This window comes from Peromyscus californicus, unplaced genomic scaffold (assembly GCF_007827085.1).
Source record: "Peromyscus californicus insignis strain IS unplaced genomic scaffold, ASM782708v3 Scaffold_2__1_contigs__length_46816999, whole genome shotgun sequence".
Taxonomy (NCBI): Eukaryota; Metazoa; Chordata; class Mammalia; order Rodentia; family Cricetidae; genus Peromyscus; species Peromyscus californicus.
Window position 1 is genome coordinate 2,743,312 of NW_026294540.1, and position 16,213 is coordinate 2,759,524.

Consider the following 16,213-nt stretch of genomic DNA (forward strand, 5'->3'; position numbering starts at 1 on the left):
CACTATTCTGACTCCTTTGAGGGTATTTAAAGAAAACAGTATCTCGGCTGTGAGGCTGGAAGATGTGTCCCGTGCAGTTTATGGTTCCAGCGTGCCGAGGTGTGAGTGCTGGTGCTGAGCATGAGGGGGATGTGAGTGTGGGTAGAGCTGATTGTGGGTGGAGCTGAGTATGGGAGGGACTGTGAATGTGGGCAGGGATGTGAGTAGAAGGGGCTGAGTGTGGTAGGGGCTGAGTGTGGGTGGAGCTTAGTGTGGGAGGGGTTGTGAATGGGAGGGATTGATTTGGGCGGAGCTGAGTATGGGAGGGGCTGGGTGGGAGGGGCTGATTGTGGGTGGAGCTGAGTGTGGAAGGGGCTGGGTGGGAGAGGCTGAGTGTGGGTAGAGCTGAGTGTGGGAGGGGCTGGATGTGGGAGGGGCTGAGTGTGGGAGGGGCTGGATGTGGGAGGGGCTGGATGTGGGAGAGGCTGGATGTGGGAGAGGCTGGGGGAGTGCATATTCACAGGTCCTGAAACACACTGGATACACACATTTATGGCCTGTCTCTGTGCTCAGGGTGTTGGGCTTTTCAGCGCTTGTGTGTTCCTGTATACTCATAAAAGCAGAGAGAAATGACAGGAAGGATGGAGGTGACTGTGGATCCAGGGAGATGGCAGACAACGACCCGGGCCTGAGCTACAGTTCAGTGGGTAAAGCGTTTGCTGCACAAACCTGGGGCCTGAATGTGGATCCCTGGCACCCATGTGACAGCCGGGCTTCGTGGCTGTGGTGGTTTGAATGAACGTCCACTGTGAGCTTGTGTACGTGAGCACTTGGTCCCCGGTTGGTGGCTCTGTTTGCAAAGGCTTAGGAAGTGTGTCATTGAGGCAGGCTCTGAGACTTTGGAGACTCATGCCATTTCCAGTTACTCTCTGTTTTTTGAGCTCACGATTCATGGAATGAGAGCCCTGGGCATCCCGGGTCAGCCACCATGCCTGCCACTTGCTACCGTGAAGGCGATGGACTCTCATCCCTCCGGAACGGTAAGCCGTTCCATCTCTAAGCTGCCTTGGTCATGGTGTTTTAGGACAGCCCCAGGAAAAGGAGTAATAAACTGACGCATGGCTGTGATCCCAGCACTAGGGAGGGGCATTGTCACAGGTGCCTGGGGCCAGCCTGGCAAGCTGGATTAGTGCGTGCAAACTCAAAGAGACCCTCTTAGAAAACAAGGTAGAAAATAACAGAAGGAGACGCCCAAAGTTGACTTCAGGCCACGGTCTGATGAAGAGGCAGGCCGGGGCCTGTAGACACGGTGAGAGTGAACGTACGGTATCAGACCTACCTTACTAAGCGCTTGGGTTGATCCCATCCTTTGGGGCCCTCGCTCCCCGACCCGTACCCCAGCAGAGTCCAAGGTGGCCATTCCGGAACGAAGAAACCACACGGACTCCAGGGAAATCAACTTTATTGAATCCAGACCAAGCACATGTGCAGCGTGGTGACCCACTGGGGTGTGCCTCTCTGGGCCCATCCCACATCTTGAGGGTGACCAGGGTGTCTGGCTCTGGGTGGTGGGCCCCAGGGGCCTGGGGGTCTCTCTCTTTCTCTCCAGAACTTTGGAGTGGGTGTCTTTGGCAGCAGTGGTGTCTGGGGAGGCTGGAAGCAAACACAGGGGGATGGGGAATGAGGCTGGTGAGCCTGGGGGAGGGGGCTCCCTGGAGAGGACTTGGGGAGTGGAAGGGTGCCTCAGAGGGAGGACGGACAGATTTCTAAGGGGATGCTGTTCTTTGGATCTAGACTCTACCCAAAGGCCCAAGTTTAAAGGCCTCTTTGCACGACGCTTTTGGGAGGGGTGAACACTTTCAGCGTAGGGTCCCACGGGCTGTTTCTGGCCCCCCATGAGGTCACTGTGGACCCTCGTCTCCTCCTCTCTCTCCTCTTCCCTGTCCACCCTGAGTGACTGGCTTTGCCTTGTGGTATCTCCCACAGGCCCAAAGCCACAGAGCCCATCCATCATGGACTGGAGCTTCCAGAACCCTGGGCTACTGTTAGCCTTTCTTCTTGGTGAGTGGATCAAAGGAATGAGAAGCAGGCCCACACAGGACCCAGGTGTCAAAGTTAAAGTAGCCTGCTTTCCACTGAGCTTAGGCCAGTCTCTTGTATTTATTTATCTGTGTGTGTGTGTGTGTGTGTGTGTATGTGTGTGTGTGTGAATGTGTATATGTGTGTTTCTGTATGTGTGTAAGTGTGTGAGAAAATGTGTGTATGTGTGTATATCAATGTCTATGCATATATATACATATGCTCATGTGTGCATGTATATGTGTTGCTTCTGTATATATGCACATGTGTGTATATATTTGTGTGTATGTGTATGTACAGGTATGTGTATACGTGTGTGCATGTGTGTATACAATCCTCTGTGTGTATGTGTGTATATTTAAGACAGGGTCTCACTACATATCCCAGGCTGGCCTTGAACTTGTGACCCTCCTGCCCAAACCTCCCAGGCATGGGGATCACAGGCATGTAGCACCAACCCACCTGATCTTTTGAATTCCCATTAACCCTGTAGGTACTGGTTACTGTCCCCTACCCACCCTACTGGAGACACAGCTGTTGACTAGGCCCCATAGCTCACTTGTGGTCTCATGGCTAGCCATGGGGGAGGGAGGAGCTGTGCCTGGGGCTTGGGGTTTGCCTGGGCTGCTCAGTTTAGAACCCCAGCCTGGGAATCTGGGAGACGTGCGGTTGGAGCTCCCCAGTACAGTGAACATCCTCAGAGGGAAGAGGACACTTGAGTTAAAAACCAGGATAATGGCAGAGACAAGGTGTTCTGGGCCAGTGTGTGCCAAGCATCGTCCCCATGTGGACGTGTGCCCTTTACTTGGCCTTTGAAACTGCTTCCCCTGTCCCCGAGAGCATAATAATGTAAATGAATATCAGATCTTTACTTGGTAATTGAGAGCAAAGAGAAGGCCATGCTAAGTCAAATTAATCTGCTCGGATACAGTCCAAGCCAGTCTCTGTGGAAGAGGCTGTGACTTTACAATGGGCCGAGGGTGCCTCTCGAAGGAGAAAGTGTGCATGAGGACGGGCTTCTGGGAAGCCCGGGGGCCATGGCAGTGCATACAATGAACAACTGCATGCTACAGCTTGGCGACCTCAGCCTTGGGCTTTGAGATTCTGTAGTGGGACATTATTGTTAGCCGTGTACCACAGACAGAGCTGCACTGACTTCCATGCTGAAGACACCTGGGTGACCTAAGGGTGAGCCTGGGAGAGAGATGGGAGGATGCTGGAGTTCTGGGTCTCAGGTCTGGCTAGGTGATTTTGAACTTTCTGCTCCTTAGTTGGTCAGCCTGTGAAATGGGGATAAAGGGTAACTAGTGCTAACCACCTCTTGGGTTACCGTGAGCAGTAACCCGCAGCTGATACATGCACTGGACAGAGGTCAGTCCGCATGTGATGGACACCTGTATGCACTGTGCAGGATTGGGGCTGGGAACAGAGGTGAGGTGGGAAAACCCTGGCTGCTCTCTTGTTGCACACTCTGCACACGTTTCCCAGCCCCCATCCCAGGCTCCAGTGTCTCTCCTACAGATAAAGCAAACACTGGATCTCTCCCTTCGGTATGCATGCACCCTCCAATCCGACCTTCGGTGGCTCAGTGAGAACATTCTGTAGATAGAATGCCACATCAGCCCCTTCCACCCCACGTGGAAAGAGGTTAAGGGAACAAGACTCAGTGGGGCCACTGGAAGGCCGGCACTGTCTTTGTGTGCGTGTGTACGTGTGTGTGTGTGTGTGTGTGCGTGCGTGTGTACGTGTGTGTGTGCGTGTGTACGTGTGTGTGTGTGTGCGCGTGCGTGTGTACGTGTGTGTGTGCGTGCAGCTGCATGTGTGCACACATGTGTGCCTGTCAGGACCAGAGAACAACCTTAGGAGTTGTTCCCTGGGAGATATCCACCTTGCCTTTTGGGTGAGACAGTGCCTCTCACTCAACCCAGAACTCACTAACTAGGCTAGTAGGGCTGGCCAGTGAGCCCCAGTCCCCCACTGCCACCACTTCTCCAGTGTTGGGGTACACGCCACTACACTCAGCAATGTTTACATGGGCTCTGGGGGGTTGAACTCGGGTCCTTACGCTTACAAGGCAAGCTCTTTATTGGTTGAGCCACCTCCCCGAACCTCTCACATGTGTGCAGATGTGTAAGCACGTGCCCGTGGAGGCCTGAGGCAGACATCTGGTGTCTTCCTGAGCCTCTCTCCATCTTATATGTTGAGCCAGGGTCTCACTGAACATGGGGCTTGTCCCCTCGGTTAGCCTACATGCCGGACGGGTCTCCTCTGTCTCCACCTCCTGAGCTGGACACCACGCCTGCCTGGCTTATACATGGGTGCTGGGCATCCGAACTCAGGTCCTCATTCTTGCTGGAAAAGCACTCTGCCACCTGAACTGTCTCTCAGCTCCCTGTCACTGCCTTTAGCAGCATCCCCCAGGGCCCTCTGCTTTCCAACGCAGCCTCCTACCACTTACAGTGCCGTGGGTGACGTCAGCCTCGGCCCCTGACACCTTGGATCAAGCCACCCCAGAATTAAAGCAGAACCCCATTTCCCCCTGGAGGCTGCCTGGCCTGGGGGTGACCTGGCCTGCTGTCCTTACCTGCACCAGTCTCTACTGCTGGAGGTACTTCCTCATTATGCTCTCAACATCGTCCCCTTTCCTCCCAGGGTCAGGCTCTCTGTGCTCGGGGGACATCCGCTCGCCGCCGTCACCTTGGAGTCTGGGGACTCTTGGACCACTCTTGATACTGCCTGTACTTTTGAAGGATACGATGGAGCTGGAGGATGAGGAGGAGTCGGAGAGGTGAGCGGGGTCCTCCTTCGACTCTGGGTTCTTTTTCAAAATGGTTTTGATCCCCGAGAGAAAAGAGCGGTCGGCCTCTTCCATCTCAAAGTGGACGTTTGGATGCTTTGAAGCCTCCGTCCCATCTTTGGCAGCCTCGGACAAAGGAGCGCTGGGCTTCCTGATGGCTGGAAGGAAGTCATCAAAGTCCACTTTGGTCTGGCGTCTGTAATTGAGGCTCGGAAGCTTCCAGCTGAATGGGTCACTGTCCAGAGTTTCTTCCATCAAATGAGAGAACTGGCGGTTCTGGAAGACGAGAGGTTCCTTCCCAAGGTCCAGGCAGACCGCATCATCCACAGGGGACTCCAGACACCGCCTCCTGGGCCGCAGCGTCGGTGATAAGAGTGGGTCCCTGAGTGCCACGGGGGAGCTCAGCTTTCTCCTTGTGCTGGGTCCTGACTCTAAGAGGGACTCACAGGAACCAAACCGTGTCTTCTGCTTGTCAGGCATCAGGGCGACGTTCTCGGTGCCCTCTGAGGAGATACACTTGAGACTGGTGGACCGTGGGAGACCGGCTGTGGCCCTGGGGTTCCCCTCTGCTCCCAGAGGAGACTTTGCTCCAGTCCTCAGTGAGAGGTCTCCCTCGTCGCTGCTGGCTCTGCCCCTCCTAAGTGAGGAAGCCCCAGTGGTCTGGAAAATGGGGAGCGTGGGTCCTTCCCCCAGGTGCAGAGAGGAACCCTGGCCTCTCTGGGCCCTCTTCCTGCGGAGCTCTTCCACAAACTCTGAGAGAGCAGCCGACGGGCTGGGGAGCTTGTCCCTGGGCAAGGGTGACGCCGCCATGCTTTGAGAAGGGGGAGACGAGGACAGGGTAACTGATCGCTCTGGGGTGGTTTTTCCGTGGACAGCAAAGCCTTCCCCATCCCCCAAATGGTAGGCCTTTTGTGGGAAGACTGGGTGGAGAGACGCGGAACCACCCCTCGTGGTCTGCCTGGGAGCATCCCAGGCTCCACTCAGCGCCGATGCCGACGACGCTGGTCTCAGCTTCTCAGCATCTCTGGACTCTTCACTCACCCTGTGTCAAGAAGAAAGATGCAACCGCTAGAAACCACAATTCATACAATTTTTGAGACCCACACGAGAGCCACTAAGCCTGGGCGTGAGTGTTATTTTGTCTTGGTAAAGGCGGTCCCTGCCGCAGCCTGGAGTGAATCATGTGATGTGATGTGGAAACTCCAGCTGTGTAAATGATTTTGCGTTGCTTTCTGAGATGCAATTTCTATCTATAATTAAACCCAGCTAAGTACATCTGAGTGGATAAACACCGCGGCTACTATGGGTGACTTGGACTTATGGGACATTCTATCTGACAGGATAGAGCATCACTCCAGAGCCTGGTGTGTGATAAGCAAGTAATTCATTTTCCCATGCTTGGAGGGGAAACATGCAGGGTGACTTATTTATCCAAGGCTAAGCTCAGAGGTTGACTCCAACAAGTGGGGTGCCAGGACATCAGGTACCCCAGTTGTGTCTCAGTGAGGGACATCATGAGACCTCTGGTGGCTTCGTCGAGTGAAGGATGGGGGGGGGCATTTAAAAACCATTTCCCCTAAAGGAAAAGATTCACATGAAATCAACTTGAAGCCAGATCTCTACAGGAGTGGGGGGGGGGGGGAAGAGGGGCGTATCGAGGGGGGCAGGCATTTTCTATTCTGGGATAGAACAGTCTCCATTTTTATGCAGTAGTTTATGGCAGCTGGGCACCACATCCCCAAAGCCCCCATCCCCAAAGCCGGAGTCTTGAGTGGTGTGTGAGGGAATTATAGAGCATAAAATAAAGGGTGCTCTTTAAAGGAGAGAGGTGACAGGCCAGGGGTGTTTCCATTAACAAAAATTTTCTGTGTCCCCCTTTTAGGGAAATAAGCTGCTGTCCACCCACCGGCAAATTCTCATAATTTATTTAGAAACAGAAAGGAACAGCAGATGTCAGGATTGGCAATGGCAGACGAAGCAGCCAGAGCAGGCCAGCCGTGAGGTGGGAACAAGGTGTACTCAGGCTCTGGTTGCTTGTTGGCTTTGTGACAATCGGGACAAGTGTAGGAGGTCTGCCACATGCCAAAGGTGGCTGGGATGCTGGTACAAAGCTTTGAGGAAAGCATCCATCCTGCTCCTGGCTGGAATCCGCCACCTCCACCCCAAATCACACAGGGTAGCTCATGAGGGGCGGTAGTCTGGAATCTGAGGATACAGCCACACTGAGGCCCCCAGAGGAGATGATTGACAGGAGATGGGAGGGCACAGCTAGGCGAGGGTTCCAGGTCTTTGCCAACCTCCATATTCTTAGATTGTGATTACACCCCACAGGTATTAGGCGGTGGAATCTTGGGGGTGACCAGCTTTGAGGGTGAGTCTCTTACATGGGATCAATCCCCTATTTTTACCCTTATACAAAGCCCTAGGGTTGGGGTGGGGGGGGAGTGGTTCAGTTGGTAGAGTGCTTGCCACACAATTATGAGGACTTAAACTGGCACATGGAGGCTGGTGTGACAGTGTACGCTTGTCACGCAGCACTAAGGAGGGAGAGACAGGAGGCCCCCGCAGATCACTAGCCAGCCAGCTATGCTAATCTGTGAGCTCCAGGCCAGTGAGAGAGCCTGTCTCAAAACCGGGCGGTGGTGGCGCATGCCTTTAATCCCAGCACTAGGGAGGCAGAGGCAGGCAGATCTCTGTGAGGTCAAGGCCAGCCTGGGCTACTGAGTGAGTTCCAGGAAAAGGCGCAAAGCTACACAGAGAAACCCTGTCTCAAAAAACAAAAACAAAAACCCAAGGTGGATGGATCCTAAGGGTCCATCTGAGGTTGACCTCTGGCCTACACACACACACACACACACACACACACACACACACACACACACACACACGACTTCAGACAGCTAAACTGCCCCATTCCTTCAAACCGGGATAGAGAGGACAGCCACCCATGAGCAGACAGTGAATCTGCTGGCTCCATGAACTTGGACTTTCAGCCCTCAGAGGTTGAGAACACAACTTCTACGGTTTATAAGCCACTTGGACTATGGTATCTTGTTATCACAACTCAAAGGACATCAGAGGCCAGAGCCTCCCCATCCCATGGGTTTCTCTCCTAGGGGATCCTGCCAGCATGGCACCTGTGAGATACTGTCAGCTCATCATGGGTCCCACCAAACAGCTTCATGAGGATGGAGCATAGGGCTGGCTGCACTCATCGACCCCTGCTCCGTGCTGCGGACCAGGCAGCACAAGCGTGGACGATGACAACGAGCCAGGACCTCCCCATCTTCAGCCCCTGTTCTATGTGTCCCCTGCCCTCCAGGGAGTCCCACTTTCCCTGCTCAGCAACATTGGCCTCATGGGCAGCTGGTTAGGGAAAAGAAGAAGAAAAGCTCTTGATTCTGCACTCGGCATCTGTTCTTCAATCAAGGGGAACACAGGAACGAGTCACAGCTCATCACACATGGCTTTGGTTATCACCATCCCATCCCTAACCTTCCAGCCTCCAGATGTAACCCACCATGAGACACAGCGAGACGAGACCACATGTGGAATTAAGATGGATAAAGGGAAAACTGACCACCACATGGGCGGTGACCTTGCATCACCCCGCAAGAAGTGGACGGTCCCGTATGCTAAAACAAAAGCTTCACACTTCTCCCCAGCAGCTGTCCCTGCTTTCCTATGTCCCGCCTGTCACTTCCTGTCCCATCACAGCTGCACCTGGCTGAGCACTGAGTGTGGAGCCCAGTGGCTGCTTTCCAATCACCCAAAGGCATGCTTGCAGAGAGTAGTGCTTTGGAACACCTTCTCCAACACACACCCACACACACACACACCCACACACACACTCTCTTTTCATTTCATTCTCCTTTGTAATAAACAGCTTTGAGCTGTCAGGGCCGGTGGCCTGCTGCCAAGCTGACAAAAGTCATTTCCATGCTGTCTTGGCCCCGAAAGGAGGTGGGGGTGATGAGTGTCTCTCAGGCCTCAGTCTCCTTCGCCGCCTGCCACTCACGGTGGGCGATGACAGCAAGGGTGCCTGCTGCCGCCTGCAGACTGGGACTCTGCAGACCCACTGCTCCCAACTCCCACCATGACTGTTGGCTTCCGATGCCAGGGCAAGCTGGGAGGAAATGGAATGACCAGAAGCTGCAGGAAGGTAGGGAGGAAGGTGTGGAGGAGGAAAGACACACAGAAGAGGAGGAGGGAGGTGGAAGAATCAAGACTCCAAACTCATCATGTCAGCAGGGTCTTGTCTCTTAGCCCTGTACTCAGTACTCAGCCCGGCTCACAGTAGGTGCTCAGTAAATGGAGGATGTAATCAGGGTAGAGGAGGAAGAGGAGGAGGGAGCAAGATGAGGAGAAGAACGGGAGGACCGGGGCACCGGAAGAGAAGAGGGCTGGGGAGTGAGAGGAGGTGGAGTAGGGAAAGGAAGAGGCACCTTGGAGACCGCGGGGTGAGGTGCGGGGAGAGGTGGGGATTGGTAAGAAGATGAAGGGCCCAGCTGGTCAGGGAGGGAAGGGGAGAGAGAGAGGTGAGGGCAGGGCGGAGGAGGCAGGGGGATGGAGAGTCACAGGAGGGACCGGTTCTGCCCTTTTCATCTCTGGAAGAAAAAGGTGGGGGCAGGCTGGGGAGCAGGATCAATCAGGAACCCAGATGAAGGTCCGCGGGTCCAGGCCTGTGTGTGTCTATGCAAGGTGTAGGTGGCCCAGGCTGGTGGCCCTGAGTGCTGTGGGTTTGGCCTTGACTTTCATGAGTAGAGCCCAGGGCTGAGCCCCGCCTTCCTAGGCAGGTCTGGGATCAGTAGGCACACAAACCGTATCATGTGGATTCCTGGGGGGGGGGGGACTGCAGAGGATGGGGGTGTCAGGTGAGAAATAGAGAACTCCCTCTCAGCTCCACTGCACAGAACCCCATGTCCCTCATCCCCCCATCCCTCTCAGCCTTCCTTGCTGCTGTCTACATCAGTTGTCTGCATACACTGTGGGATTTATCGGTTCAGACAGCCACTGGGCTTTGGGGAAAGGATCCTAGCTCTGCCACTCAAGGCTAGTGCACTGTCCCAGCTCTGGAACCTTCCAGGATAGCCTGTGTGTAGATACCCAGGCCTAGGACACTCATTCTTGCTCTTCAAGTGTCCTCCAGGGTGACCTGGCTGGAATACTCTCTGTCATCCTCCTGTGATGGATGCAGGGCAGACAGTAAAGATGTCCACCTGACTTTCAGAGACCTGGCCGAGGAGATACTACAGTACTGAGGGCTCTCTGAGCAGCTGGAGGACAGGATGATGAATGTCAGTGAGGGGGTTAGTCTTTGAAGAGAGGCTCCTGAGCTGTCTTGGGGACTTCATCAGCCTGTCCCTTAGTCACTCCAAGGAACAGGCTTTGAGGAGACTCAAATGCAGAGACAGTCAGTGGTCACAGCCATGGCACGTTCATGAACATCCGTACTGGGCCCTGTCCTGGGATCAGGGAAGAAAACAGCCTGGCATTCCTCCTGCCTCCATGGCAACCCTGAGAGGTATCGACCTCCCTGAGAGTTATGACCTCCAGGCAGGACAAGGGAGAGGGAACACTCTTGTGGAACACAGAGAGGAAGTAGCTGAAGTGGGGTCCCATGTAGGTGAGCCAATATAGAGCAATGTACTTGTCTCTGTGGCCTTTTGCAAGACTCTGTGGTCAGTACAAGGCCGACATTACCTCTGACATCAGAGCTTGGTGGCTGGGGACCTTGTCTAGGGCTGTCCTGAATGACACTGTCACTGGGATTGCTGCCTTACATTCTCCAGGCCAGAATTTCCTTGGCTGGGAAACAGGGGAGTCCATATCCACCTGCTAGCGTTACGGAGAGGAAAGCCCATATTAGAAATATGTTATATTCAGTACTGCTGCCTAGATTAATGCCCTAGTTCAGGGCAGATGCTCAGTAAATACATATGGAGTGAGCTAGGGAAACCCCAGTATGCAGAAGCTCCATAAACATAGACTGGGTTCATAAGGGTAGTCTTCAATCCTCTGGCACACAGTAGGTGCTCAACTCAACTATGTTCAGCTATTAGTAATGCTCCGGTGCCTATCACAAGGTAGGAGTCCAATAAATGCTGGCTAGTGAATCCACAGGAACATACATAGGAATACCTGTGTGTCGGTTGCCCAATGTTGCGGAGGATGGTTAGATACACCAGGATACAAAATCTTTGGAATATTGGAATTTGCAAGGTTAGGAAAATGAGTTTTTAAGTGAGTAACGGTGGGTTCAAATCTTGGCTCTTCCCCTTCCTTAGGTCTCAGGGTCTTATTAGGAATTAGAGATGAGGTCTGCTTGCTGGTCAGTCCCCATCTATGCCAGAGCCTCAGAGCAGTCAACACATCCCGTAGTTTTACCTGCATGTGTAGGCAGCCCTCCCCATCTGCAGATTCTGCATCTGTGAACTCAGCCAGATAAAGATTATTTGAAAAACAACCGTGACTATACAGAACACGCACAGATATTCTTTCTCGTCATTTTCCTTAAGCAATACAATCCGACCGCTCTTTACAGGTCAGTGAGGTCACAGTGTTGGGTATTATAAAGTGACTCAGGGCATGAGGGGTTGGCGGGGTGGGGGTGGTGCAAACTCTGGGCAAATCTGGACCATAACACAAATGTCGGTGTCTGTGGGGGTTCAGAAACCAGGTCCCCTCAAATACCTGGGGATGAGTGCATGCGGCTTCACCTCCAAGTGCTGCTCGTCATTAATCTGATCTGTTCTAATATCGTAACACTTGTCTGGTTGTTTGTCCTTGATAGCTCTGGCATCGGGGCCGAGGAAGACCCCAGGCTGAGCACAGATGTTAAGGAATAAACAAGTCCTATCCTGGCAGAGCAGGAGAGGGGACCTCTGGCTCTGGTTCATGCTCAGAAGCAGCCAGTGGTGGAGAAGGGTTCTCCTACGGGGCATACCCTTCCCCTGCCAGGTTGTCCTGTGGATGGGACTCCTGTGTTTTTACCCCGAGCGTGACCCCACAGCAGTTGTGCTCCATGGGCATGGACCACAGATGATGACGCCACTGCCCCACTTCACCTGGATCGGTGCCATTGACTACCTTACATATGGGCAAACTGAGGCTCGCTGGGGTGAAGCCACTGCTCACAGCCTTCCTGCAAAGTGGATCAGGACCTGGACCAGGACCTTCAGTGGTCAGAGACCATTCACTCCTTATTCTTCCCAGGTCCCGAGCCCCGGAGGCTGAGAGATAAGGTGGGCCCATAGCCAAGTTTTATTCTGTTTTTCACATATTTTTTCTCAAAGACCATCATGATACAGTGAGAGAAAAAGGTCAGGTCCAACTCACAGGCCTCTGGAAGCTGTCATCGGACGTAACGGCACAATAGAATTCACAATTCCTGCCTTGGCGTCCGGCTGGAGCCAGAGCCGGTTGGAGCTGTGGTAGACTCGATGCAGACGTAATGACACTATGAGTCACCCCCAGAGGTGAGCTGTCACCCCCATTCCTCACCCACACCCTGACACAGCAGAGAGAATTAAAAAGGCCTTGCTGTTCTTCAATACTGGTGAGGAATCAGTTTCCTCTGAAGACGGCCCAGTGGTGCAGGAACCAGATCCAAGAGAGCAAATGCTGAAAATTGGCATGGTGCCTGCCTGGGACTGCGCACAAGGCACACATCCCTCGGCTGTGTTGGCACTATGTTCCCTGAGGTCCATGCCTTTGTCACACATGAGGCTGAGAAATGGTAAGCCAGGGGACACATGATAAATGGAAGGATGCAGGCTTAGCTCCTCACCTCCCAGTCACTCTGCTGCCTTACCTCCTATTGTCCCATTTTACACATGAGAAAGTTGAGGCTCAGAGGGGCCCACAGGCTTGCCGAGGAGGCAGCTAAACTGAGATGTCTAGTCTGGCCTGTCTGTCTCAAGACTGTAAGTCTTTACAGAAGTGGAAGACAGGCTACCTTCCCCCGCCTTGGAGTGAAAATCTTTGGTGCAAGTTCGGGATGCGTCCATGAAGAAGGGCTTGCCGCACAAGAAGTTACAAGTGAAATGTGAAGCTTGCAGTATAAATGCAGCAAGGGGCTGGCAAGGGAGCTTGCCATGTGTGCTGAGCCTGGAGCACAGGCTCTCTGGAGGCGGAGGATGAGTCAGGCTTTGGAGGAGGGGAGGCAGTGCCGGTGTTGATGGGTTGGAAGGATAAGTGCCTGCGGGAGGGGAGGTCCCACCCACCAGTTATTAGCCGATTCCATCTGCAAAGCTCTCAGTAGGCAATGGTGACGACCTACACTCCGCAGGCAAGGAAGCGAGGTTCAGTGAGGACAGCAGGCTGAGAGGGGGCGGTGTGAAGCAAGGGGGACCAGGGGGTGACGGAGCCAAAGGGATGAGGCCAGTAGGAGCCACTCATTCCTGACTTGACAGTGTGGACACCGGAGTGAAACAGGCACGGACGCCGTGAGGGAGGATGGCTGCCAGCCTTGTCTGTAGTTCCTTCTGCTGCTCCAGTAGGCGCCAGCCCTTCACACAGAAGCCAGCCTGGTGAGCTGCTTCAGGGGATCCCACCCACAGATCATCCACAGGGCTGCAGAGCATCCCAAGCTTCGCCCATGCCCGCCTCACGGGTACCAGGAGCAGGGGCTTGTCAGGTGACCTAGAGACCCAGATGGGTAGAGAGGGATGTGGAGAGTAAGAGAGCCTAGAATGGGGACCAAAACTCCGATAGACAACAGGGCTCAGTCCGTATCCTACAGCACAATACAGAGGTCTACTGGGACTCGTGATGTATTTATAATAAGTGGAGGATTCTGAAGATTCCAAACACATGGAAGTGGCAGAGTTAGAGGAGAAGAGAGGGTGGCTGAATGACCTTGACGTGAGCACTGCAGACTGTACACACATTGAATTATGGTCCTGCACTCTGAAAATGTGGACAAAGCCTGTGTCCATTAAAAAGAATCATTCCTGGAAAGGTGACAAAAAATCCATTTCAGTGAAGGAGGCAGAGGGTGAGGGACGGAGCGCAGGCTAGGACAAACAGACAGGCACATAACGGAGACCTGGTGGGTGCTATGGTGCTTCCTGCCCAGTCTGTCTGTCAGGAAGCCTCAGACTTCTCTAACACAGACAACTGAATTCAGTGTGGCCCCTCATGAGATCCTTCTTTTAAAAAACCTGGTGATGTAAGACTGTTTGGGGGAAAACTAGGGTAAAATGCATATTGGGATCCGAGATGATGCTACATGTTTGCTAATGTCCGCATTCCTGGGATCACCATGAGGAAGAGGGGGACTTTTTAAAAATCAGATACTTGTACCACCCTTCAATGATCAGTCCCACTGAGACGTCTATGCCTGAGGCTAGGCTGGCCCCTGGGGCTCTCTCTCTCTCTCTCTCTCTCTCTCTCTCTCTCTCTCTCTCTCTCTCTCTTTCTCACACACACACACACACACACACACACCACACACACACACAAAGTGCAGCCCCACCAATACTATAATTTCATGTTTACCCCAAAACAATGTGTGTTTCTTAACTATACACATCTTTTCTTTATGAAGTCCCAGAGTCAAGAAGAGTAACCTGAAGGGATTCATGGACTGGAGGGCATGAGAAAGCTGAAGAGTGTGCTGGGAGGGAGGTGGGAGGGCAGCTGTGTCTGTCTCACGTAGGATGATTAATTCAGACCCCAGTCTACCAAAATCATTTCTTGTGACTTATGAACAGTAGCTTCTAAGCCAACTTTGAAGGTGCAGTCTAGAACACATTCTCCAAGAGCCTGGCTTCATTTCTATATGGCGCTGTCCACCTCCAGATATCAGATCTGTGATGGGGCTGCAATCTTACCTCCTCGAAATCTTCCATCCTGCCCCTTCAACAATGAACAGGAGGGACCTCCCCAGGCTTGCACTGGGAGAGGGGGGCACACTGGTTCTACTGTTGAATCTTTTGAACATATCTAGCCTTTGAAAGAACGTAATCTCAGACATGAGATGTGATTAAAGTCTCTAGCATGATTATGGATTTATGTGAGTCAGCATTCCTTAGGCAAATCTTCAGCAAACTGTCATTTCCCAGACCTAGACCTCAACTGCTGAGTCAAGCTGTAGAGTTATTCATAAAAGCACCCAGTTTCCTCTGACAATGTAGTTCTAAGTGGATGGAAATTATTTACTCATCCATCCATACATACATCTATCCCTCCACCCAACCATCCATCCATCCATCCATCCATCCATTCAACATCTACCCATCCATCCATCCATCCATCCATCCATCCATCCATCCATCCATCCATCCATTCAACATCTACCCATCCATCCATCCATCTGTTCAACATCTACCCACCCATCCATCCATCCACCCACCCATCTATCCACCCATGTATTCATCCACCCATCATCCATTGTCCATCCATCCATTATCTATCTATCTATCTATCTATCTATCTATCTATCTATCTATCTATCTACTCATCCATTATCCATCCATCCATTGCCCATCTATCCATCATCCATGTATCCACTCATCCACCCACCCACCTATCCATCCATTCTTCCATCGATCCACCCATCTACTTATCTACCCATCCATCTACCCATCTACCCATCCATCATCTATTCCTCCATTCATCATCCATCCACCCATCATCCATCCATCCACCCATTCATCCATCTGTCCATCCATCATCCATTCATCCATCTATCTTTGCATCATCCCTCCCTCCATCCATCTATCCACCCATCTACCCATCCACCCACCTATCCATCCATGTGCCCAATCATTTATCTGTCTCTATATCCATCCTTATATCTGGCTAGAATCATTTACTGAGTGCTTCCATGTTGAAGGCTGTGGCTAGAAGGTGAATAAGCAATTATTTCAAAGAACTAACCATCTAGAAGAGGAGGTAAATTCCCCAAGCTATAACTAGGGGAAGAGGAGAGAACCTGGTATGCATGAAAACAAAAAAAAATATATTGATTTAGCAAAAGAAGTTTGAAAGTCTAGCAGAATCTGGATGTGTTGGATCAGGCTGCACCAAATCTTTGCTTAGGAAAACCAGACAAGCTGAATCTGGATTTAAAGAATCTCAGAAAGTCACCAAAGCAGCCAGGAATTGAAGATAAATTCTGAAAGAGAGAGTGATGTACTGAAAGTAAACAGTGGTGTGTGGAGCTTTCCATGAGTGTCAGTTGTTGATTTTGAAGAACTTGTGGGCTCAGTCTTTCCAGGTAGATACTAGATTGTGTGGATCCCTGTTAACTAGGACAAGGCTGTACTTTCTGAAGGAGTGCTAAGAGAAAACTGCTACAGCACAGATTCCTGTAAATGACCTGTGTTGTGAGATGGTATTCCTGTACATTGT

The 16,213-nt window shown here is 52.4% G+C and overlaps 1 protein-coding gene across 1 annotated transcript in view; it reads right to left on the reverse strand.

Annotated features, from left to right (window-relative positions):
* Positions 1-1,424: 1,424 nt before the first annotated feature.
* Positions 1,425-16,213, reverse strand: part of Myo18b (myosin XVIIIB) — a 218,096-nt gene continuing 203,307 nt past the window's right edge. Inside the window, exons 43-44 of the mRNA XM_052754991.1 lie at positions 4,643-5,897; positions 1,425-1,632 (exon numbers count right to left, since the gene is read on the reverse strand). Coding sequence (XP_052610951.1) covers positions 4,655-5,897 — 1,243 coding nt within the window. The 3' untranslated portion in view covers positions 1,425-1,632; positions 4,643-4,654. The remainder of the gene's footprint in view (positions 1,633-4,642; positions 5,898-16,213) is intronic.